General features: G+C 45.3%; 1 protein-coding gene across 3 annotated transcripts; it reads right to left on the reverse strand.

The window, feature by feature from the left end:
- On the reverse strand, positions 1 to 25,042 carry aclya (ATP citrate lyase a). 3 transcript variants are annotated; one of them, XM_084488428.1, is made up of 28 exons: positions 24,888 to 25,042; positions 23,498 to 23,676; positions 22,002 to 22,124; positions 19,828 to 19,890; positions 19,077 to 19,267; positions 17,199 to 17,278; positions 16,308 to 16,438; positions 13,193 to 13,311; positions 12,140 to 12,276; positions 11,998 to 12,059; positions 11,779 to 11,896; positions 11,338 to 11,492; positions 10,405 to 10,498; positions 9,727 to 9,868; positions 9,118 to 9,286; positions 8,161 to 8,265; positions 7,711 to 7,907; positions 6,558 to 6,639; positions 6,071 to 6,181; positions 5,517 to 5,644; positions 5,122 to 5,215; positions 4,652 to 4,806; positions 2,671 to 2,821; positions 2,269 to 2,412; positions 1,820 to 1,933; positions 1,601 to 1,683; positions 1,250 to 1,326; positions 1 to 1,156 (listed from the first exon to the last, which is right to left on the reverse strand). In XM_084488428.1, exons 2-28 carry the CDS (start codon positions 23,654 to 23,656, stop codon positions 1,062 to 1,064), a joined length of 3,279 nt encoding a protein of 1,092 aa, XP_084344554.1. In that variant the 5' UTR covers positions 23,657 to 23,676; positions 24,888 to 25,042; the 3' UTR covers positions 1 to 1,061. The 3 variants fall into 3 exon arrangements, with proteins under 3 accessions (XP_084344554.1, XP_084344555.1, XP_084344553.1); XM_084488429.1 differs by having other exon boundaries at positions 24,893 to 24,999; XM_084488427.1 differs by lacking the exon at positions 24,888 to 25,042 and having other exon boundaries at positions 23,498 to 24,231.
- Positions 25,043 to 25,587: the final 545 nt, after the last annotated feature.

Below are 25,587 nucleotides of genomic sequence, written 5' to 3' on the forward strand. Positions count from 1 at the left end.
TTTGATGATCTGATTTATTTTCATTATTTATACAGACAATGAATCCAAACAGGCACATAAGGTTACATGAGAGTTATAGAAAACCTTTTGTCACACTACAACACTGGTGGAACGAAATTAGCTATGATTAGCATGGTTCAGAAACAATGACATGTATCACACGATTCATTAAAAAGTTCAAACATCTCTAAAATACAGAGTGAGTTAACAATCGTTTTAAGTGTAGTAGGACTACAGTATTCTGTCTTGAGATGCAAAATATGGAGAACAATATGTCAACTGAACAGATAAAGCAGTATTTATGGAATACAACTACTCCAACCCCCATAGAAATAACACAAACAGAAACAGAAAGAGAAAGTTGGTCCAATGTTGCATGCAATCTTGTCCTAAAATTATCACAAAACCATGATTATTTTACGGTGTTGATAGATCTAAATATACATGTACATATATAAATAAAGCTCTGCTCTACAGTACCATTTTACATATTATTGCACTAAAGGCTTCCAGCTTACGGAAAGCTCATGTTTCTAATAGCCCACTGACACAAGAGTGCTGCACTAAGATACACTAGTCAGAGATACAGACATGCTAGGTTTATAGAATGACAATGTTGTCGTCGAAGTGCTTCCACGTTTCTTTTTTCACCAACTAATCGGAGATAAAACCGAATCCTGAAAATACATCTTGGCAACAGGATTTGTGGTCAGGAGGGTAGGGTACTTGTTTCGGCTCATTTTGACAGGTGCCCACATTATCTTGAAAGCTCACCACGGCTAGCTTTGTCTGAATGGCACGTTACAGTTTAATTGGCCTGCAGCACAATAGATTTAACAAACTAGAGCCACACATTTTAACAAACTAGAGCCACACATTTCTTTTTTTGTTGGGTATATATGCCCCATCTAGGAGGAGTACAGCAGGGCCTACTGGAGAGTCGCAGTAGTGATTCCAGGGAGGCTGGCGAACATACAGACATATATATTATATTATTAAGGGTCAGGGTGATGGCCACTGGAAGCACAGGGGAGTCAGGGCCGGCCAGGTGGGTGTGCTGGTTACATGGACATGTGTTCGGGGAGCACGTAGGAGATGTCGTCCCATGGGTGGCGGTACAGGCCCTGCTTCAGCCTCTTCTGGTCGAGGTAGTGTCCTGAAATGACGGGTAAGAAAAAAGCATACTTATTCAAAAACGTGTTTTGAAACAGAAAGCCCTTTTTAAATAGATAACGGAGGGACAACCCACCGATGAATCCCATGCTGCGTCCAAGGACGAAGATCCCATTCAAGGCTCCGATCTCGACAAACTCGTCCGCTTCATCTCTGTGGAGTAGGTAAATATAGAAGTAGGGTTTCACTTAATGAAGGCTGAATACATATGCATGCATGATATAAATGTGTGTTTTTTGCTATTCCCCATTCAAGTTTAAATTAGTTTTTCCTTTGTCATAGAATTGATCTAAAACATGTATATATTCTTTTTTTTTTTCTTTATTGTCATTTGCAAGTATGGATGACTGCACCAATATTCCAAGTACACATGTAACTAAATAAAATATACTTGAATAATGATTTTAAATCAAGGATTTTCTTGTACCGTGTAAAACCACCGCAGGTCCGCAGCAGGTCCGTAAAAGCGACTCCAATGAAACCGTCCACATTAAGGATAAGGTTGGGTTTCTATTTCCGAAAACCACAGCAACAACAAAAGCAGAAAGCGAGGAGAAAACAACGGGACAACGGATGAGTTCAAGCGGTTCAGCGTTGGACTGTGGCGGTGAACAGAACAGAGTGGCGTACTGTGTCTCTCTCTTACCTTTGAAGTGGTGATCTTCTCCACGTCTAAGGCGTAGTCCAGCAGCTGCGTGGCGGGGAAGTGCAGCTTCACAAAGTCCTTCAGGATCTGGACCCTCATGTCTGGGTTGTTGATCTGAGTGTGTGCCGAAAAAAGGTAAGGTAGGACATAACAATCGTCTTTTTATTTTCATTTTTGCATGTATGTATATGTATGTATATGTCAGTAAGGAGCAGGCTAGGAGTTCCAACATCCCGCTGAATCCTCCAGGGAGCCTGAACCCTGAGCCTTCAGCTGAGAGCCAAACACCACATTGTTTTTTTATCAGAATCTACTATCTAATGAAAAGACGGTTCAACATCATAAGGGTGCAGTTTTATTTTAACCCAGAATATTTTCTGTGATGCTAGTGATCCATCCCCCGGACCTAATAAAGAAACCCCCCCCCCAAGAAAGGTAAGACTACTGACCGACTTGACGCGGTGTCCGATGCCCATGATCAGCTTCCCTTCCTTCTTCATCTTGTTGACAAACTCCATGGGCAGCATGCCGCCGTCAAACGCCTTGCTGAACTGCTTGGCCGCAGCGTCCAGGGCACCTCCGAACCGGTCTCCCTAAAACACACCCGCGACAAAGTGTTGACTCCGGTCGTACACGTAGCAGACACGCGTGTCCAAAAGAGATGAGCAGTGAATTCATGTCATTGGGAAGCAGGTAGGGGCTATGTGTTTAGACCATAGACCAGCTCGACTGTGGATGCTGGGGATTGAACCACGGACCTTTTGGCTGAGGTGTGTGGGTGTTTGCGTGTGTGCAGGTAAAACCCTGACACGGCGTGCAGAAGGAGAGCGGCGGGGGGGGGGGGGTCTTACGATGGTGAGGAGGCCAGACGTGAGGCTGGAGATGAGGTCTTTCCCGGCACGGGCACACACGATGGTGTTGTGTGCGCCGGACACCGCGGGGCCGTGGTCGGCTGTCACCATCAGACACATCTCAATGAACTGGCAGGCGTAGCGCGGTAGCCTATAGGGGTCGACATTAACAGCATGCACGTGTTGATGAAGTGAATGTTTGGTTTTTACTATGGTTAAAAAAGGCCCCTATTTTACCACCAGGTGTTATGTTGATTGCCATTACAAAACTAAATCTATACCCTATAGCAGGGTCAGAAATTGATGTGGCCTCGGTGGGGTATGAAGGGATATAATAAAGACTTCTGTATTTTATCCTGTATTTGCAATGCAGGTCCAGATTATTTTTGGACATTGAATCTTGTCATGCAAACCAGAAAAAAAAGTGCAGTGGAAAGTGCAGTGGATTTCTTGTCCCCCAAAACCAGGGACAAGAAATCCCTTGTTCCATTTTTTTTTATTTCTTACCCTGCCATATAGTGACATCACACATGGGCGTGTCCAATCTTAAGTATGATAGATATATCAGCCTGCCAGTTGACAGACTGATCTATTCAGTCACCGTCTAGTGGCTAGGCTGGTTGGCTTATCTATCCCAAATCCATCTGGATGGAGATAGATATGCAGCGGTAGCATAAGCCGTTTTCCTCAGTCTTTTCTCTGCATTTGTAGAGCAGGAGGTTCGACCGTGAGGGTCATTCACACTTATTCACACTTGATGCCCGATATGCGGACATCGGTGTCGCTCAGTCATCAGTAGAATCTCCGGCTGCTTAAGGGGGGCGGGCTTGCAAGGGGCGGGATATGACATAGGGTCGCAAGAGGCGGGATCGGGTTTGGGTTTGTTTTGGTTTGACGGCAGAGAGCACGCAGGCAGAACGGGCAGAACTCATCTCGATCATGTTAAATGTTGCATATATGCAACAAAATATAATGCATATATTCCGTTGCATCGATCGATGAAAGAGTGGAGCATGAGTTAGAGACAAATAGAAGAAACGACAAACCAGAAAGGCGTCACGAACGACTGCGTTACCGGAGGAAGAGAGCGTCTTTTTGGCTTCATCTCACATCTAACAAACACTGGGACAAATGGAGTTGATTTCTGTGTTTAACTGAGAAAAAAGGACGGGACCCTATAATGTTAAGCTAACTGTTTATTGTATGATGCGTACTTTGAGGGTTACGATAAGACCTATCATTTAGCGTTCACCACGAATGACTCTGAAAAGCAGTGCCACATAAAAATATGTTTTAAACCATTCAGCGAACAAAAGGCAATGGGCTGATTATCGATAAGGGTGCGGGTACCACTCAATGACATGCAAACGTAGACCGAAGTGTCATCAACACACTCAACTGGTGTGAAATGCCGACATCCTACTGCTCATTCACATATAAGGTCATTAACATTTCCGCCGGCTAAAATACTACCTCAGGGGTAGTCTTTTTTCAGGAGGTCCAACGTCAGCATATGTCATTCACATATACAGCCCGTCGGTAGAATAGCAGGAGAATAGACGGTTGTACGTCCACATGTGAAAGCAGCAGCTATAGTGTATTTCCTGACCCTTTTATTCTTCTGCAGGACATCTGCAGGAAGGTCAATGTAGTCAAGAATTCTACTTAAAAATAAATTCTACGTAAAATACAGTGGGCGGGACGGGGTTGGTAGTGTAGGAGCCGATGACTCAATAAATAATAAACTGCAATAAATACGATAACAAATTTTTCATCATTGTCATTAGAGTTGCTGAACGTTGGTAGCTCTGAATGTTGTAGGTCTGTCTTCAATTTTAAATCTATTGTTTGTTTTTTTCCATTTAGAAGTATCAAATAATTCCCATTACACACACAGTTACGTTTTGCAATCAAAAATGCCAATAAAACATGAATCATAATAAAGGCTTTCTATCCTCTCAACATGAGGACTACTGCTGACCTCCTCTGAAACCACAGCAGCCCCAGGGTCCCTCCGAGGCCCAGCTCCGACTTGAACACCTCGGTGATGGGCATGCCGGCGTAGATCAGCTCCTGGCCCCGCTCGTCACAGATGCTGGTCATGAAGGAGGCCGGCTTACGGATGAGACCCAGCTCCTTTGGGCGGCCAGAGGGACACAAGAAGAACATTCTTTCGTCATCGTCGTCATGTTTGTCCATGTTTGTCCGCGACGACGGCGCGGCGCGGCGCTCAGACGTGTTTGCGTGCCCCCGTCTCCGGACCACGCCACGGCGAGATGATGACGCAATCGTATATCACATGACCATAGTGAGAGACCAAAGTGTTGTGTGGTCTAATCTTTGAATGAATTAATGTAAAAGCAGTGGATGTTCAATGAGAATCAAACATAAACGTTAGAATTTCCTCCGCTGCAAAAAAGGAAAATGTAACCGGAACTTGAGTCTACTGACCCGTGCCCAGGAGTAGTCCATCGGCACGGTGGGAGGGGGGACTTCGGCTGCTGGCACGATCACGCCTTGGCCCACGAGATCATCATACACTGACCTGCACAGGGATAAAGACCTCCACCGGGTTAACCCATCACCAGAATACACTGTCCACTACACCAACACGGCTCAGGAAACCATTACACCAAGTTATCTCCATGTGTGTGATAACCTATTCATATCCGATTGCCTATTCATGTTCGATAGCCAGGTGTACTGGGGGTCTGTGTAGCAGGAAAGACAAACTCCTTGTCCCAAGTTAATTCCACGTGTGCCAAATAACCGGAATGTATGATAATGGTTCAAGGACGAGAAAACATTTTGGATCCACGGACTGATGTGATCATTTGTTCACTGACTTGATGAGGTCTCCCAGCTCGTCGAAGCTCTTGGGGACGAAGGCGCCGGCCTCCTTCAGGGCCTCGTTCTTGGCCACGGCCGTCTCTGAGGCCTGGTTGGCGCATGCGCCGGCATGGCCGAATTGGACCTGTTGGGAGGGGTGGAATAAATACACCAGTGAATAGAAATGAAAGTTTTTTTTTTTTACTGTTGAGCTTGTTTATAACAAAAACACAATTTGAAATGACACTTCAAAAACAGAAAAAAAAGCAAATAATAAAGACACTTTAATATAGATACTCTATATTATAGATTTATAGATAAAAATTACCTAAATATGATATGCATTGGATCACACAAAAAACATTCAAACTTGGGAAGAAAAATACTGAAGCCAATAAAGATATAAAAAGATATCTAAAAAATATATTTTTATAAAAAATAAAGATACTAGGATAAAAGGATGCTATGATGGAACGAATCATGTAGGAAGAATAAGAGGCAAAAGACCCTAATGGTTCCAAAAATCCCAACTGGATCAAAACACAACAACGCGTCCTCCACACGCCCTTACCTCGGAGGTGAACATGGTGGCACAAGTTCCGATACACCAGCCCACCACAGGCTTTGTGATCCTGCCCTCCTTGATCCCCTGGCAGATCTTGTACTCCTCCATGCCGCCGATCTACAGAACGTAAACAAAAACGTGGTGGAATAACAACAGAAAACGTGCTCAGAAGAGTCTACTCCAGACCAGTGCCAATTAATCAGCTTTGTGGAAAATCAGCTGCCGATTGGCAGCTCTGAGCCGAGTCTGAAGACACCCAACAAGGCCTCCTTTAGCGTTTTTTTCCAGAAAAAAGGAAATGGGTGGGGCTGAGGGAGGTCACCCAACAATCATCACGCACCCTTGAAAAAAATCTTTCAGGATAATTGTGTAATTGGGTGGCGTTACGCATATCTATGGAAAGTTCCGCAGCTTTTTTGCGATACATCATGCCCACCAATCAAGGTGTCACAGCTGGTTGGAAGTGTCCCGTGTGCGAACCAGTGCCCCTCACCTCTCCCAAAACAACGATCATCTTGACTCCTGGGGTGTCTTGGTAGCGCAACACGTGGTCAGTGAACACTGAGCCTGGGTACCTGGGGGACAAGAAACAGACAATAAGATTCTCTAGGGGTTGGATGGACTACTAGACGAATCAACGGGTTGTGACGTTACGACCACAAGTGTACCCTGCCAGGCGACATCGTCTTTGGCACATCATTTCACACAATACCAATATCAGTTGGTGAGTTTTTGCTGCAGCAAACACGGAGTTACACTGAGCACAAAAGTGTCTGACCAAATCAAATCTAATAACTGTCGAACTCCACCTCTCTTTTCCCCAAAATATGCACTCTGTTCAAACGCTGCACCCACCGTTCAAAAGGAGGAGAGGAGTCATTGGCGACGTCTGTTTTTGTGATCGTGTCATCTCATTGGCTAGTTATTGTTATTGTTAGCTACATTAGCCTCTTTAGCAAACCAGCTCAAAAGCAAACAACACAACTTTACATTGTATTGTATGCACACAGCAAGACTCAAGCCTGCGTGCTGTATACAAACATACAGTAGAGGAGGAGAAAGCAGTTGTTAAACCTTGTAGATTAAGCAAAAATACTTTTTAATGTACAGTAAGTAATAAAATTTACCAAGGGGCTGTAATTAAAGCTACAAAAAGAAAAGGAATCAAACAAAAAACTAATTCCACAGAACTCTAACGTTGCCCAGCTGGTGGTGGGGGGGGGCCATGACGTCATCGTTTGCGTATCAGACATCCACAAGAATCCTAAACACGAAAACGCAGAGGGCCGTTTTACTTTTCCACCCTGGGACCTGGTTTCAAAATAGTCTTTTCGGACACCAAAAACGCCGGATCCGTCTGGACGGTCGGCCCAAACGCACAAGACTTCTGTGTTTTCACCAAAAAAATTGTTTCCGTGTGGACGGGGCCTTAAACTGCAGGTAGGGGGAGATTCAAGACATTCTTGGCATCATCCCTCACCCTCTCGCTTACACATTACTAACACAACGTTGACATCAACACACACACACACACACACACACACACACACACACACACACACACACACACACACACACACACACACACACACACACACACACACACACACACACACACACACACACACACACACACACACACCTACCTGTCCCCGCCGATGGCCACGCCCTCAAACACGCCGTCGGTGGTGCGCGAGATGATGTTGTTGAGCTCGTTGGACATGCCCCCGGAGCGCGACACGTAGGCCACGCTGCCGGGCCGGTACAGCTTGGAGGCCAGGATGTTGTCCAGCATGCCGCCCGTGTTGCCAATCTTGAAGCAGCCCGGCTTGATGCCTCCCACCTGGAGAGGGCACACGGAGCAGGTCGGCTCACAGCGCGCACACACTGGGACCCCACTAGGGACAAGACCTTGCGCAACACGCCGAACACATACATTATTGTACGTGCCGATAAATAAAAAAATTAAAAAAAGGCACATTTGTGTGTGCTCCAACATGGCTGGTTTAATTAAAAGCAGCCTATTGATGAACTGAATTCATCTTTTGAAGCCATGAAGACTTTGAGGAGCCTTCGACTGGCCAGCGGGGACGGACCGTGGCTGGCCCGATGAGGTTGACGCCCTTCTCGTCTGCCTTCTTGATGATCTTCCGGGTGTGGGCTTCTGGGATGCCCTCCGCAATGATGGCTATGGTGTGAATCTAAGAGACAAGATCACACCAGACGTATACGGCTTCAGAGACCAGAACAGCATTCCACGACTTGCTTTGGTCACGTGCATTTCAATAAAAGGTCATTATTAGAATTATTTTAGAACGGGACAAATGGGTTACTGTTAGCTACATTAGCCTCTTTAGCAAACCAGCTCGAAAACAAACAACACAACTTTACATTGTGTCGCATGCACAGCAAGACCGTGCAATGCATAAATTGGTGACCGGAATAAAGTAGCAATGTAATCAAGTGTGTAAGAGAATTTAAACTTGACATTAAAATGACCAACGTGGTACAAATACAAAGAAAATAAATCTCTTCACGGGCGCAGCCATTTTTCCTTTTGTTTGCCTCACTGAACTCTTGGTGCCTTCACGTGCTATGGAAATTATGGTAAATACCTATCAGGATCTGTGGGTCCGCCATGTTTCATTTCACTATGACAACAAAAGCACTTGAACACAACACACTCGTAATTTCCAGTTAGCAAATGGAAAGAATCATCTTTCCCACGGCACGTGAAGGCAGCATCTGTCTACTGTCAGAATTCCGAGAGATGACGACAAAAAGGGGGCGTTCCTCCGTGAAACGCCGCAAGAAAGCTGGGATGTATACAACATGTTTATTCGTGAGTTGTGTTAAAACAGGTAATACAATGGTTAAAATGTTAAGCCTGATTTTCAAAATTAGCCAACATGTTTTCATCTCATGGCCATTGATTGGAAATCACTACCCTCAGCACCAAGGCCGCCCCACCACCACCACCACCACCACCGCCACTCCAACGGGTCAGGGCAGTCCTCTGGGTAGTACTGGGCGCTCATGTCCGGGAGCTTTACCTGGGGGTACTGCATGGTCTCCATGGTGCTCTCGAAAGCAGACCTCAGGGAGGCGAAGTTGATGAGCACGTCCACCTCGGGATGCTTCTTCATGGCGTCGGCCATGTTCTTGTAGACGGGGACCAGGATCTCCTTGTGGCCCCAGTAGAACTTCTGCTTGTGGTCCCCACTGGTGTACAACAACAGGCAGGACAGGAAGAGTCTGATTTATTTGTGTTGCACATTGCATAAAAGAGAAAGGAAAGCTCTCTTTCTTTAAAAAATAATTTGGATTCTGAGTGATTCTGAGATTTTCTTCCTCCGCTTCCTTTGTGATACACTGAGAATGTATTCAAATGTTTGCATGATGTCAAATTTATACCTCCCCAGTAAAACAGTCCAATTCAACAAAACTAAAATGAGAAATATATATAAAAATTAAAATAAAATAAAGTAACCTAAAGACAGTATAAATAAGATACAATACATGAATACAAAAGAGGAACAAATGGCACAGATTCTAAAAAAAGAAATACACACAGCCAGACAAACATCATCATTTTCCAAGAATATTACAAATGCAAGTTTGAACCAGAAGGGAGAAGAGATCCGAGCTAAAGACCAACGCACGTGAAGGGGTAGACCATGGCAGCGACCGACGGCTCGTCCCTGGAACAGACGTAGTCAAAGTCCAGCATGCCCTGCACAGCCCGCGTCTGCATCCCCCAAACCAGCGACTTTGTGTGTTTGGCAAAGAGGTTGGTTGCCTTGGCTATGGACAGGAAACGGAGAGAAAAAAAAATACAAGAGAAGTTAGGAAATTAGGGAAGATAATTTAAGCTTTTTACCTCCAAATTTTTCTCAAAGATTCAAGCGGTTTACCAGGGTTAGGGTTAGACCACCATGTTGGTCTGTAATACCAATCCTGATGATGTACCCCTCATTCAAAGTTTCTGTTTGTTAACAGAAACTTCATCTCATCACTCATCCTAAGGGTTTGTATAGCCTGGTCCAAATCTATTTCCAAGTCTAAATCACATATTTGTTTTCAAAAGAAAAAAATTAAATTACTAATAAACTTCTAAACATGTGTTTTTGAATTATAGTTATTGTGGAGAATAGACTTAGCCTGCAACAATCTCAGCGTCCAAAGGGTGGAGCTTTTAAACTACAACAGACGTTTCAGTTTTATTTTAATGCATTCTTGTGCAATGTATCAGAAAAGAAGAGCGGTGTAGGGGGATACAGTGTGAGTGAGTGAGTGAGTGAGTGAGTGAGTGAGTGTCGCAGTGCATTTAAACGTCTTACCAGCAGGTGCGCCCTTCTTGGGCTTCTTAGCAGGTGAGCTGGTAGCAGTGACTTTGTTGTCAGAGAAGGAGGCGGTTCTGCTGGACGCAGGAGTCTGGACAGGAGAGGCAACATTCAAGAGACTGCATCACACACACACACACACACACACCTTCTGTAGGACACCAGGCTTTAGAGACTGCATCACACACACACACTCTCTGTAGAACACCAGGCTTTAGAGACTGCATCACACACACACACACACACTCTGTAGAACACCAGGCTTTAGAGACTGCATCACACACACACACACACACACACACACTCTGTAGAACACCAGGCTTTAGAGACTGCATCACACACACACACACTCTCTGTAGAACACCAGGCTTTAGAGACTGCATCACACACACACACTCTCTGTAGAACACCAGGCTTTTTGCAATAATACGTGTGACGAAAACGGTAAACGTTTTATGTTACACCCCTCAGTTAATCTTAAAGTATTTCACTTTGCAACATACAGACAGTCAAGCATCATCACATTTCAGGGTACAGAACGTGTTGTGCAGATACGCAAATAAAAAAAAGAAAGAAAGAAAAAGAAAAGGCTAGGACAGAGGCAGGCATGTACATGCATGCACTGGGATAATGAGCTCTGTAAGCCACGCACACTGCACATTTTTAATGGAAGCCTCCGGGCAGCAGCAGCAGCAGCAGTGGTTCATTGTGTCCTGACTAACAGGGAGAAGTGAAGTACACAAAGCCGCCTCTCAGTAGAAAAGGCCCTTTGAGCTGCAAACTGACCAGCCCACAGCATGGCCCATTGCTCGCGCCGTTGCTGAACAATGGTGGTTTTCTTACAAGGATTTTAAATATCGGTGGGATGATTCATACGTTTGACAGGTTATTGATATAAAAATAAAAACATGTTCAGAATCTGTGTCATACCGATGAGCCACCGCTGGAATTGAGAAGGAAGTTGGCAGTGTGGGCGGCGACCGGGGGCTGGGTGGGGATTGGTCGATGGCCCAGCGCCATGCCAACGATGGCAGTCATGTGGGTTTCGGTGCCGAAGACGTGTATGGGGATGCCAGTTGTCTTCCCTGAAGAACAACAAAGGTTTAGGAGACAATTCAATTGCAGATCAGAAAATCGATCAAAAAAGTTCTCCAAGAAGAAGTTGTATTGTAAAAAGTGATGTAAAAAGTCTAGAAAAAAAAGGACACGTAGAGTTAGACTGCAGGCATGGCGAGAAGCAAACTTTGAATCTTTTGGCTGGGAGAGGAACACCTTAGCCACTAAAGTGTCCTATCCCTCACCCTCTCGCTTACGCATTAATAGGTTCGCTTACACACACACACACACACACACTAGGTTTGAGGTACACACCCACTTCCCCCATCACCCGCAGTCCTTCCTGATAGTTTGGTCCACCGCGACGAACAAAAATGGTGACCTCATGCTCTTTGAGAGGCACCTGGTAGTCTCTGATGGCCCGGACGATTCCCTGTCCGTGACGCAGAGGAACATGTTATTTGGAAAAACGAAACAAACAAGTGAAACGCTATTTTGACAGTAAAATACGGGGGAACAATTGACTCGCCCTACCTTAAATGTGGCGGCGACATTTGTGAAGTTGGCAATGCTTCCACCGATGATCAAAACTTTTCCTGTAAAAACAAAATAGCCGGGGTGTAAATAATCAAATGTTCGTATTCAGCATCTCAAGACGCAAAGGGGAACATGTTACCCTCGTTGTGCTTCTCTCGGGTCATGAGGGACAGGATGGTCTTGGCGTAGTCGTAGGTCTGCTGCTCACTGGGCGCTCCGGAATACTCCCCGTAATTGGCCAGTTCGTTGACCCCGCCCAGGTCGCATATCGTGTCGCTATGGAAGGAGTGCTTTCAGTTAGTCACCCAAATATATATCTAAAATAAAAGTTGGGATTTGCTGAAACCGTTGATCTATAGGGATAATTGCACACTTGTGTACAGTTACTGCGGAGATGAACCCGGTTCTAATTAGCAGCGCCCAAACCAAACAGGTGTGTGTAGTCAACCCATCAACAAATTTAACGAGCCTACATTTCGAGTCAGTGATTCAGCGTAAACAAAAAAAAAACACATTTTCCTTACACAGTGGGCATAATTAGTCACAGTCTGTGAGTATGAATGTCGCACTTTCACGCCCCCTGACAGACGGAGTCTTGGGGAGGACTGCAGAATTCCTGCAGAATCCTTTGGCAGAACGCCATCATTACAGAGAGAGAGAGGATCTCATTTAGAGCCAACAGCTGAGCAGGCTGCAGTCTAGTGCTGGGCTGCTTGAACAACATCCATTTCTCTCTGTGTGCCATCAAAGGTTCGCTGGAGGAGTGCTAAAACCGGATGCGTTTTTATCTCTGCAGACTCTCAGCCTCTACAGTATTAAATAACCAAGCAGATTAAAACACTGTGTTATATGATAAAGAACCTTATTTAAACAAGGTGTATTTCAATATTAGACAAAAGTATGAAATAATCAAAACTTCATTCACTCTCTTGTGTATAGATCAAGACAGAGGATCGGGCTTTTTGCAGGGCAACACTTAGCCTGCATGGAAATAAGCATAAATGGTCCACCTGTAAAAGAGTGTGTCTCTTCTCTTCCCCCCCCCCCCCATCCCCCCCATCCCCCCCAGTCCCGGTCAGACAGCAACCCCCCCCCCCCCCTCCCCCCCCCACACCTAGCACATTTTCTGCAGAAAACCGTGGACGTGCATGACCATTAGTCATGCACGCTGATCCACCTGGTCACCAGTTACCTGTAAACCACAGAGGAGCCTCCGCCCGCCACCATGGTCCAGATCCTCCCCCGTGGGTTCAGCAGGGTCAGCTTCAGGCTGGCGCCGCTCTTGGCGTCCAGGTCTGCGATGTACGCCTCCTGGACGGGCCGGAGAAAAGAGGTCAGGGGGGGGGGGGTTCAAGGTGAGCTCGACCGGTCTCGTCTCTCGCCTCTTCTGTTCATTTGCACAACGTCAGCGGTGTGTGGTCTGTGTGTCTGAGGTCCAGGACGTAGTTGAGCAAGCCAGCTTCTCGAGGAATTCAAGACACGATTCTCACTCGCTGTCAATATAGTCAGTCACACAGCTGTGAACTGTTATATTGACATCCATGCGCCGAGAGATTGTCACAGGCCTGTGAGAGCTAACAGATACTGTATTTTCTTTCTTTATTTATTTTGTCCGAGCATTGGATTTACTTTATACTCTCGGGATAGTAGCTATTTCAACAACCTTGAAAACATCTTTTCAACAGTAAACAGGTGAAAGCTTCTAAAATAAATTGCCTACCCTAGTTTGGGGGCTAACCACAAACTGAAGCGTCCCTTCTTCTGACCACAGGCTTTTGAGTGCAGTAAGCGGGCACATTATTGGGACATGGCAGGCTTCCAATTTACCCGAGGAATGGTACACAATGCAAACATTTTTGGGGCTGGGAGTTGTAGGAAGGGGGGGGGCGTGTTATCCCCATGGTTACGCCCCACTGAAACCTTGTGATACTTTTTTAGTACCATTGTTGCGTATGAGTCGTATAATGAATCTATGTTGTGTATGAAATGCGCGACACACCGTGACGTTATGCTATAGGATTCCGGGAAGCCTTTTCCCCCTCTCAGATGCGATGTGGACATTCAAATTGACGGAAGCACAGACAGACAGACAGACAGACAGACAGACAGACAGACAGACAGACAGACACACCCCTTGGTCGTGACTTTGAGTAGACTAAATTCACAAACTGTTGGTGGAGACTGGCAAAATAACTGATAACTGCAGTTTAGGTTTAAACTGATAAAATGGCATAGATTACTATGTTGATGATCCTATGTCATATTATCAAATTCAAATATCAAACTGGTAAATATTATATTACCGGATCCCAGTAATATGGGATCCATCAGTCCTAGAACGGGATTGTACGTGTGCATATCTACAGTGGCCAGTCGACACAGTGTTGATAAATAAGCTTGTCTTCCAGCGACAAGATTTGTCCAAACAGAAAGAAAAGAAAGAAAGAGAAACACTTGGTTCACCCAGATTTGAGAGACTAAGGCCCTGTCCACATGGAGCCCATTTCTTGGTGAAACCGCGTCGAGTCTTTGGGCCGACCGTCCAGACGGATCCGGTGGATCCGGTGCCCCAAAACACACTTTTCTGAAACCACCTCCAAGGGTGGATTCGGAAAAAAACGGACTTATGCGGTTTCGTGTTAGGATTCGTGTGGACGCCTGAAACGCACACGATAACGTCATCTGCTCAATCTAAAAGGTTTAACAACTGCTCTCTCCTCCTCGACTGTACGTTTATATACAGCGCGCATGGGCTGCATGCGCGCAGGTTTGACGCACTCCACTTTTTTTTTTTGTGGAGAACCAGCGCCACACAGTGGCCTTGAACATGTACTGCAGCGTTTCTACAGCTCGACGCGTTTTCACAACGAGTCCGTCTTTACGGAGATATCAAAAGGAGATATCAAAGGAAAACGGATTGTTTTCGCCCGTGTGGACGGGGCCTAAGATTGCAGTACAGTGTCTCTGCATATAAGTGCCTGTGAGAGGTTGTGGCAGGTCGTCACAGCTGGGGGTGGAGGGGAGACAGCCAATCAAAGGCAGCGGCTGTCACTAAACCCCCACCAGCCCACCACTTCCCTTCCAGGCAACAGCCGCTCAATAAGAGAAACCCTTCTGCTACTCAAGAGCGGCCACACCAGACAGAATGTAAATATGTACCTTTAGGATAGAAACACTTTTAGGATAGATTAAATCTAGTACTACTACTACTATAGTAGCATATTTATGAATTTGCAATCAATTCAACAGTAATTATTATTTTCTTTGAACACAATATTAGATTTTTTTTCTGGAGAGCATCTCTACAAAAAGTCATTGTTGAAAATTTAACTTCTATTTATATTAGAATTCTGGGCGAAATTAAAACAGGAAAATAGGAGTCCCACGGCAGCGTGGCACTAGGCTGAGTTCCAACGCTCTGCCCGTAAGGAATACTCCGCAGCTGGGCTCGTCTTGAGCTTGTCATGGACACGGGGCCTGAGAAGCGACGGCTCTTTGATTGATCAGAGTGGCTGAGTGCAGCTGTACGAAAAAACCCACGTCATTTGCAATTATAAATCATAACAGACCCTTGTCTCCAGACGACCTTTACCGCTGAGGGCCTTTCTTTTGTTGCCACAGAAACCAAGGAACACTCTGAGTCACCGACGCTGACTCAGAGTGATTAACCACTGTGGAGAGGAGACGCTTCACTTCCTCATTGATGACCTCTCAGGAACATTGGATATAACATAGCAGTGCTAAATGTAAATACAGAGTTGCACTCGGTTCAATTTTCCCCATCTTCTGTGTGCACAGGATGCAGGTAGACGGTCGAATAGTCCCATAAGAACCGGGTAATATTGGATTCTTTGATCAAATTAAACCAAAGTAAAAATTGAGTAGCACAGACATATAATGTGCCTTGTTAAGTTTAGCTATTGCATTATGCATCTGCTTGGAAAGTATTAGTTAACCACAATGTTCATTGATTTGATTACAGACTGGATATATAGGGACATTCCTGGCCAAAGACAGACAGACAACCAGTGGCGTAAATATCGACGGTGCAACCAGTGCAGCTGTCCGGGGCCCAGACGCCGTTAGGGGCCCATGGAGGAAGCCTTTTGGGGCCCCCAAAATGCCGTCCTTATATTTCTTCCCCATATCAATATTGTCTTTATAAAAATCCGATCGCAACTCCGCCCCCCCCCCCCCGTCAACAATCCCGTCGGATCGTAACTCCGCTATGGCATCAACGGTGCAAAAATATTTGCACCGGGGCCGTCAACCATGATGTTATGCCACTGCAGACGGCCATACGTTACCTCTGGGTAGGCTTCCCGGCCGAAGGGTGGGGGGAACTCCACGTCCCCCCATTTAGCTTTGCAGAGGTAATCGGCCGTGGCGTCGATCTTGGCCGCCATGTCCAGCACATACACGCCGTCTTTGGTAACCACTGAAAGGGGGGGGGGGGGGGGGGGGGGGGGAGTTCATCTCACAGTAAGACACAAACCAACATAAAGCCCCCAATTATGTTAAAATATTGCTGGCGATGCCTGAAGAAGTTCTCCCCAATTTCGATACGGTAAGTCAGCCAAACATTATTGTCGTTATTCCATCAGTTTGTCAGCAAACTCATGTTTGATATTAGTAATATAAAACATTTCTTGAGCTCAAGAAAAGAAAACCGTTGTTTTACTTTAAAAGTAAATGCATTTTACATTTGTCATATAAAGAAGATTAATTACTTTAAGCTTTAAAAAGACATTCAGTGTTTTTCTTTTTACATATAGAAAGAAGGGTAAAATTACTTCAAATATATACAGATTGGCCAAACATGAAAGAAGGTCTCTGCTCTATAAGTCCCACGTCTCCCTAGCAACAGCTGCAAAGACCAGATGACTTCATTATAAAAAAAACATCAAACAGTGGTAGACCGGACATGAATTATTTAACTTTTCCCTGGTCCCATTGGTGTAAAAAAAAAATACAAATAGCATTTCTGACTTATCTTTCCCTCAAGGATCAACATGTTCTTTAATGGATTATGCTATTTATATAAATTTTTTCTCTTTCATGTTCAGATTTTTGTTTCATAATCTCATGCCATATTTATGAAGCCGTGTTTAATTAAACCAATGTTTTACTTTTATGATGCAGACCTGTAAAGATGTGGTAAACTCACAACAAAAAAAGTACAGTGTAAAGACACCTACCTAGCGGGTTTATCTCCAGATAGGTGAAGAAGAGCTCTTCGTACAAGTTGAAGAGACCCACGATGAAGCTGGCCAGGACTCTGCAGGGACATGGGGTTCACGGATCAGAGCTCTTGTCGTATGGGATTTAGAAAGGTATATCTTATTACCTAAAACACAGGGGATTGATATTTGCCCTACGATATTCAAGAATATAACCAACATGGAGAACCTTTGAACCAATCAAGTGCATCGTTAGACATATCAGTTATTTTGTATAGTCCTTGTACAGAAACCTTGAGAGAAATGAGTGTGAATGTGTTAGTGGGCCCATAGTACAGTATATATATAAAAAATGAAATTCACCAGGTCAGATTATACAAAAAATAGGTATCACAACTTGACAGAGGGACAATAAAAAATGTCGGTGTTTCAAGGATCTTCCTTATTGAAGGTCCTTGCCTGCCTATAGTATTGGTTAGTGGGGGTGGGCATGGAGAGGGATAGCACTGCAGATGCTACCGAGCAGCCCAGCGAGACATTCATACACAAGTCCTCTTCCCCTCCAGACTACTTCTGGTCAATGCAATTGCTTTTGACCATCAAAATGTCAGCCAATATTTGACTCATATTTTCCCTTCTCCGTCAGCATGTTATTTATCAAATCGAATACTGTTCCCTCCTGGTTTGCAGCTTCAATGCAGGCTGATGTGACCATTGAACCACAAAACATGTCCTCCCCATTCCCCTTTCTTAGCAGCAGCAGCAACAACAGCATCAGTAACCCCAGCAGCCACAACAACAGGCTGCAGCGAAGAAGGAAGAAGGAAAAATAATAACGCAATTTACTACCTCCCCCACAAGCTGTCAAAACATAGCAACAAGGGAGGGGGGGGGGGGGGAGAGATATAGAGAGGGGGGTGGGAAGATCTGGTTTGGTTCAGCAATTTATTGCCCTCCTGTCCGTCAGCTGGAGACTGGCGGCTCAAAGCCTCGGTGACCCATGTCTGGGCCCCTCTTGTCAGCAAGACTGATACCCCCCCCCTCTGGGGGACACTGGTAGCTCTTCTCCTTCACATCCTCCTCCGCCTATCGATGACTGAGCATCCCAAGGCTCCATGTAGCAACGAGGGGATGCTGGATTATGGTGTAAAGCAAGGTTTTGTAAGGGTGTGGCATTGTGAAGGGGGGGGGGGGCTATCCTTCTCAATGTCAGCCAAGACAGAGACTCCAGCCAGCACCTGCTGGCCGGGGAGGAGAGGTTTGGCCCGTGGGCGGGACTGCTTATGTCCCTCAGAGCAGACGGGACGTGCTCTGAATGAATGTTAGCATGCCTGGTAATGGATTGAGGGGTGGGGAGAGGGGAGGCCTGGAGGGGGTGGTGCTGTCAAGGGAAAGCAAGTGAGAGTGGTCGTGGTCGGGGGTGGGGGGGGGGGAGGGGGCGGGGGGGTTCATTACACTAATGGAACAGCTACGTCCGTGCCTTTCTCCACTGGCCCCAGATGCAAAATCTTTTACTGCACTGCACATATTTCTTCCCAGGTGCTGGCCCACTGCCTGCTCCACGCTCCTGCCCCCTGTTCTACTGAACACTCAGAGTGTGCGTCAGAGTGACGTCGAGGGTTTCAAAGAATATAAAAGATATTGTTGCCGCATGACATCAGGTTCTTTCTCACTGCAGAGATGACCAAACTTTATTCAAGCACAGCTGGTGCTTTTTGTATGTAAATGTTATGATATACATACATACATACATACATACATACATACATATGTATGTATGCATATTACTAGATTATAAATTGCGAGTAGATTTAGCTTCAGATGGATTAAATTCACAATGCACCAAGGGGCCTCTGTGAAGCACTCGAGCCCGGAGCGGGATCAGGTACAACTCACGCTTTCTTGTCCTTGGGGACATGGGTGAGCAGCTGTTTCTGGACAGCGTCCTCTGTGATCTTCTCGTCCACACCCACCAGCAGCTTCTGTGCCTTAGCGTCCACGTCGCCCACATCCACACCACCCTCGTGGTGGAACAGCACGTAGTCTCCCTCCCGCGACGCGTACACGCACACGTAAAACTCCTCTTCCTGAATGATAAAGAAGGTTAAAATTCCATCTCGCTTATTAGTGGTTCAGCGTTGCTTAAAAGAGACGGAAAACAGGATCTTAAAACGTTAAATAACCATAACATATAACAGAAGGATCTATAAACACACCTACAGAATATCTTGCCTAGAAAATGTCAAAAAGTACATTAATACCAAGTCAGCTAATAAGCTCAGTTTTGGAAAGAGTCAGGAGTGTAGGATTGTAGGAGTGTGGTCTGAATCTCCACTCCATCGCGGTTTGTATTTCCTCGAAGGCCGACATGCTGTCAATAGGCACTGTGGCAGTAATGTGAATGGCCTGGCCTGGCCACATGAGTGTGCGGTAATTGGTCACCCGCTTAGCTATGTAACCAGGAGGGAAAATAGACTCCAACCCATGAACCGGCTTGAAGGAATAGAAGGAAATTGATAGGACTGAAAGGACGCAAGATTATGTGGACCATCATTTTCTGATGCTCAATGCACACATTGATAACCCTCCATAACAGATGTATGTGGTCCAGCACTAATATGTAATAAAATGTAACGAGTGGCTTCACCTGCTTATGGGCGACAAATGGCTCGATGAGGAAATTCTTCAGAATCCCCTTGGCTTTTCCCACCTACGGAACACAATTGAATCAAAACACTTTCACAACCAACTATGCAAGATGAAGGGCTGATCGGACAACTCAAATACATACATTTACATAGTACTAAAGGAAGACCAGAAGTTGTGGATCTGTGACTTCTTGCTACTTTAAAATGACAAGCTGAAAATAAACTCCATTGTTTATCCCCAGAGAGAGACAGGACTTGAAGAAACCGAGACAGGTTTCAAGGAAGGTTGGGAGGGGGGGCTTGTTATGCCACTGGAGGCAGGAATATAACAGAGAATTTGGACTGGCTGTCATCAAATCTCCAGTAAAGGCCACCGGGAACACAGTTACCAAGGGCTTGCCAAGTGCAGCCAGCCGTAGAACACCAAAACGCAACCGCAGCGAGAGTATGATTTAAATGGAGGGACAGAAAAAATAATATCATCTCGGAACCCTCTGAGCCTCAGGATAACTAACCTATAAATGAAATGCCATTTACAACCCTTTTAACTCTCCAGGGAAAAGATAATAAGAAAAACATGGTCGTAAGACCTTTCAAAATAAATACGAATGTGCAACCGAAATATAAATGCTATGTATAAAACTGAATTTCTGTTGGCTATATTAAAATAGCAGGTGGTGCCAAGGCAAATATTTGGAACACAATTTACTTTGTCCAAAAAACGTTTCAGACAAAACCTAAATAAATGTGTTTTTGTTGCCAAAATATTCATGCTTAAATCTCAAGCTTGTACTGCCAAAATAATTGTCATTAAATATGTTATTATGAGCATGAATTTCTTACAATTTTGAAATCTGGGTTTCATTTGACTGTGTGCTGAACAAATAGGACCAACAAACTGAATAAATCCAGTTCAATACATTCCTATTTACAGCTAATAGATACCCCCCCCCCCCTGAGTACCACGGTCCCTCTACCATGAGACACAGCCATGCAATCTTCCTGCTGCTCTGCATCTCTCCGTCCCTGCTTTATGAGGACAGCCACCATCTAGGTGTCAGAATGATGGGTTATTCTGTAGGGCGTTCAGGCCAACTGTCTTGATGACTGGCTGTTTACCCAAGACCAGCTTCTGTAGGCCGGAGTGATGGACTGCAACTCGAGGGGCGATATGAAGAGCAAGCTCACTAATGCCGCTTTTCCACCGCCAGTACCAACTCGACTCGACTCGACTCGCCTCGACTCAACTCGGTTTGGTTGCGTTTCCATCTAAAAAAGTACCTCTTCAATGTGGGCGGGTCGTAGAAAAGAACCTCTCCACCATGGGCGGGTCGTCATTAGGTTTTAATCACGGGAGATGCGATTCCCGGGAAATCTGAATCTGATCAAGACTATTTCCTGATTCCCGGGAAAGGTTATGATGGGAAATAAAATAAAATAAAATAAAAAGCGCAATGACTGCGCGTCTATTGTTGTCATACGGTAACGTTGATAGAGGCGAAACTCGAGCCCTAGGAAAGGAACGACACTGAAACGAAACAGCGAAACGCCGGTCCGTGGACTCCAGCCACGCCGGACACACAACCACGCCCGACACACATAACGACGCGCAGCCTAACTCTAGCCCCGGGAAAGGAGCGACACACACGGCGAAACGCTGATCAGTGTCCCCCTCGGGAGCGGGTTCGTGGACTCCAACCACGCCGGACACAACTTAACTTGAGTGAATATTCCCATTTACAGCCGCTGGCCAATCAGTTACCAGCAGCCTGTTTACGTCACACAAAAGTACCTACTCCGCTGGCATGGAACCTCGACGGAGGTAGTACTAAAAAAAAGTACCCGGTACTAGGTACCAGGTACTTTTTTTGCCAATGGAAACGCAAATAAGGCGTGGCGAGTCGAGTCGAGTCGAGTCGAGTCGAGTAGGTACTGGCGGTGGAAAAGCGGCATAAGAGAGCCCAGGCAAGGGATTGATAGGGGCCTACGTGTGTGATGTTTACGTGCATGAATGCTTAAGACGGAGGTGGAAACTTGATTTAAAAAAACGAGACCTTCCTTCACTCCGTGTACCGTGCACGCGGGCCGTTATTAAGTACTTTTCAGTTCAAGCACTGAACATAAAGGGAGGTGAACAGAGGCTGGGCTGGGTGGGCGTTGCTGAGTTACATACCGTGGTCTCCATCATGAGCCGCGGCCTCAGCCACGCCTGGACTCCTTGCAGGTCTAGGTTGACGCCAACCAGGCCCAGCTTCCCCCGCCTCTTGATCAGCTGGTCGGGCTTCACCACCAGCCGCTGGGACAGGAGGAACACACACAGCAGCACGCACGTGTTACAGACCAGTAGTCTCATCAACAATAGATGCCACTGTACAAATAAATCATAGCTCAAATACAAATTAGTTTCAGTAAAAAAATGATTACAATTACAGAAATGTTGTTTGCAAATGTGAGAGGATAAAAATCCTGATCATTTATTTGTTAAAAGTGCTATTGCAGTTGGCATCCAAGAGTACCCGGCTCTTTTAAAGGGAACCTTTAGCTGTCTATCTTCTTACAGCGCAAACCAACTTAAAGTCGTTGTAGAGGCTTATAAGGGCATTTAGCAGACACTTTCAGCTCATTGAAGAGCTCTCTTTCTTCTGACAAATGTACTTATTGTAAGTCCCTTTGGATGAAAGGGTCTGCTAAATGCCCTAAATTTAAATGGTTGGGTACCCTACAGCCTTCCATTTTATACACCCTCAAAAAAGGTCTTGTTAACATAAAATGAAGATTTGACCTGCATTATTTATAACTTCATTCTGAAATAAGTTGAGCTTTTAATTTATAATTCCCTTCAAGAATCACAATGTAAATTAGAGCGGGTGACAACATTTCAGTAAACGATAGCCGACGGGATGAACAAGGAACAAGGAACGAAGATCCCTCCTCATATCCAGTCGTTGCCCAGCAAGCCTGTGACCTCTCTTCAGTGACTAATGAGATTGGAGCCATTACGATATGGAAGGGGGAGGGGGGCAGGGGGGGGGGGGGAGGCCATTTCCTAATCAATTGTGCCACTGCCATCATCTCTCCTCCCCTATCTACGTTCCCCGCCCCCTGTCCTGCCACAGCCCATTTATACAGCTCAGAGATAAAATGCAGTGCAGTGAAGAGGGAGGGGGCTGAAGACTCAACCCTGGGAGATGAGTCACTGTCATTTAATTAGCCAGCCATTACTTCTATCTAGTCCCATCTGGAGATTCCACTGAATACAAAGACCCAACCAAGAAGTGATACTTAGAAATAAGGAAAAGGCTATTATTTTCCATTACCGCTGGTTCAATAAGGCAAGTGCACATTCCCATGTAGGCGGTCTCAGTCCATCTTCCACCCGGTTTCATTTACGCCAAGAAGCTGACCGACACAATTACCTTACTAAGTAATTGCACAACACAAACTACATATGTTGATAATGGTATTGAAAAAAAATACTGTCTAAATATAGCCAAGCACACCACGCAATAAAACAACAAGATGATTGGCTTCTTCCAGATTCAATCATCTATTCACCACAGCCACAAATTGAGCCTTATTGACTATTCATCGTCATGTGGGTTACATTTTTTTTTTTTTTTTAAAGGGTTCCTAACGGGGGTAGTGGACCAGATGTTGGTCGAACATCACCTCTGTGAGTAACCATGGGTGCTCCTTGGCCAGTCGGTCGAAGTCGGTCTCTGCCGTCACGTTCGCGTAGCGGAACCGGTTTTGGACGGCCGCAGAGGTGCAGATGTACTTGTACAGGAAGTCCTTTCCCGTCTGCTCCGAGATAGCTTTGGCCGACATGACTGTCAGATTGTAATGACCTGAAATCAGACAGTTGGCGAAAGAAAAGAAAAACATTTATTCAAAGAAAGATATTGGAAGCTAATTGAAACGATCAAACCAAAATCCATCAATTAATTACAGACTCCGTTTGTTTCACTTAGCGATGGACAGGCGCTCTAGCTGTGTCATTAACCAGTAAACAGTCCCCTTCAAAGCACTACAACAGCCACCAGATAACCAAGTCATAAAATGATAAAACTAACTGCAGGGCAGCAGAGCTATCATGCTGTCAAGGTTGCATTGGGCAACGCATGCACACAAACATGCGTGTGATGATCGAGAGAAACGGCCCGCGGATTGCTGTATTGATCCGTAAATTATTTGAGCAAAAATGCCAAAGTTAATCAATAGTGATTTAACCTCAATAATAGTCACCACCTTAGAGTGAAATAAAGTACTGGGTATAATTTAACCTTGCTGGATTCGAGAATTAAAAGACACCAGCTCGACTGACTGTATTTAGTTGTTGGCTGTGTTTGGGTCATTATTCAAAAGCCAAAAAGCAGCGATGCAGTCTCATCGGGAGACGTCGGAGCAGCTCTTTATAGTGATTAATGGACGTGTCGCGGAGCTTTCTCAGTATTGATCGAGAACGTCCCTAAGTCTCCAAACTGCTGGACTCATGCGAGCTTGACATGATTTACAAGAGAGACAGGGAGAAAGAGATCCAGAGAACTAAACAGAAAAAACGCCTGATCATTCGTTTCCTTTCCGTCGGGACTGTTAAATGCCACTGCCCTACGAAAACACAACCATTCTGAATTTCGTAGGTCTACAGCTGAGCACACAGATGATGAATGCTTTGTACACATCTGGAAACAATGAAAAATACAGACATAATTGATGCATTCATCACTAGGAGGAGGCCTGACGCTACGCCACGGATGTTAGTTACGCAATGCAACCCAAAAGTGTACCAATTATAACGTTACCACAGTCTGGATGATCAATTGAACAGAGAAACACATTGGTAAGAACGAGAGAAAAAAAGAATGCAGCAATCTACAAAACAACAAGGTTCCTTATGGCGCCCAAGTCAGGTGGAGTTCAAGTCAAACTGGATGGTAGTAAAAGCTGACAGACCCGTATGACTTGATTCAGAACCTGCTCAGACTTCACAACGTGAGTTGAGACCGACTAGTCAATGAAGCTGTTCAAAACGGAAAAACAACCGGAATGATTCCTTCACCTTACTCTTGAAGAACGACAGTGCCGCTTCCCGTGGAGCCCTGGGTCTTGGAGATGTGGGAGTCGGTCGTGAACGGCGAGGATTCCCGGGTGCAGCAGCAGTCAGTGCATCTGACGAGCCAAGCGTGGGACTTCGTCCAGTTTTGTCATTTGTTTCTCATCGACCGATAGACGCACGTTCTTCGTGCTCTCTGATTGGCTCGTACAGCACAGCGCTATGTGTTGCTTCACATAGCCTACGCCCCCGATAGGTCGTGGAGAGAGCCCCACAGCTCTCCGTGATTGGTTGCAATTGTTCACGCTATTCACATTATAGTTGCATGACAGTGAGGGATTACAAATTCAGTGATGTTTACACGAACTTTTCCTTGCCCTAAACGCATTGCTGCCAAATGAATGACTTCATGCTAATGCAACATCTTTATCAAGTTAATTCAAGAGATGATGCAGCGATGTAGGCTATGTGGGCAATTTTCAATCGCAACGACAAATAGGCTATAAATGAGAAACCGTGCTGTCAATTCGGCCTCAAATTTGTTTAAGTTTCCATTCTAGACGGTATTAAATTTGAGGAAATAATCCAATAATACATTAACAACTTCTGTTTCCCCAAGTTAGTGGTCAAATGTCGCCACTACTGGCCAATGATTGCAATTCATTTCTGGCCTGGGTCCTGGGAGTAGGGACATCTGTGAAATTAA

The sequence above is a fragment of the Micromesistius poutassou genome, assembly GCF_964030765.1.
Source record: "Micromesistius poutassou genome assembly, chromosome: 1".
NCBI classification, from domain to species: Eukaryota; Metazoa; Chordata; class Actinopteri; order Gadiformes; family Gadidae; genus Micromesistius; species Micromesistius poutassou.

Excerpts from the sequence above, each read along its gene's own strand:
- aclya (XM_084488427.1), bottom strand. The coding sequence starts at position 23,713 with ATGTTTTTCTTTTCTTTCGCCAACTGTCTGATTTCAGGTCATTACAAT. Across the intron at positions 22,125-23,497 it reads ACCCATGGTTACTCACAGAG|CGGCTGGTGGTGAAGCCCGA; the intron begins GTGATGTTCGAC and ends CTCCTGTCCCAG. Across the intron at positions 6,182-6,557 it reads TGATCGTTGTTTTGGGAGAG|ATCGGCGGCATGGAGGAGTA; the intron begins GTGAGGGGCACT and ends TACGTTCTGTAG.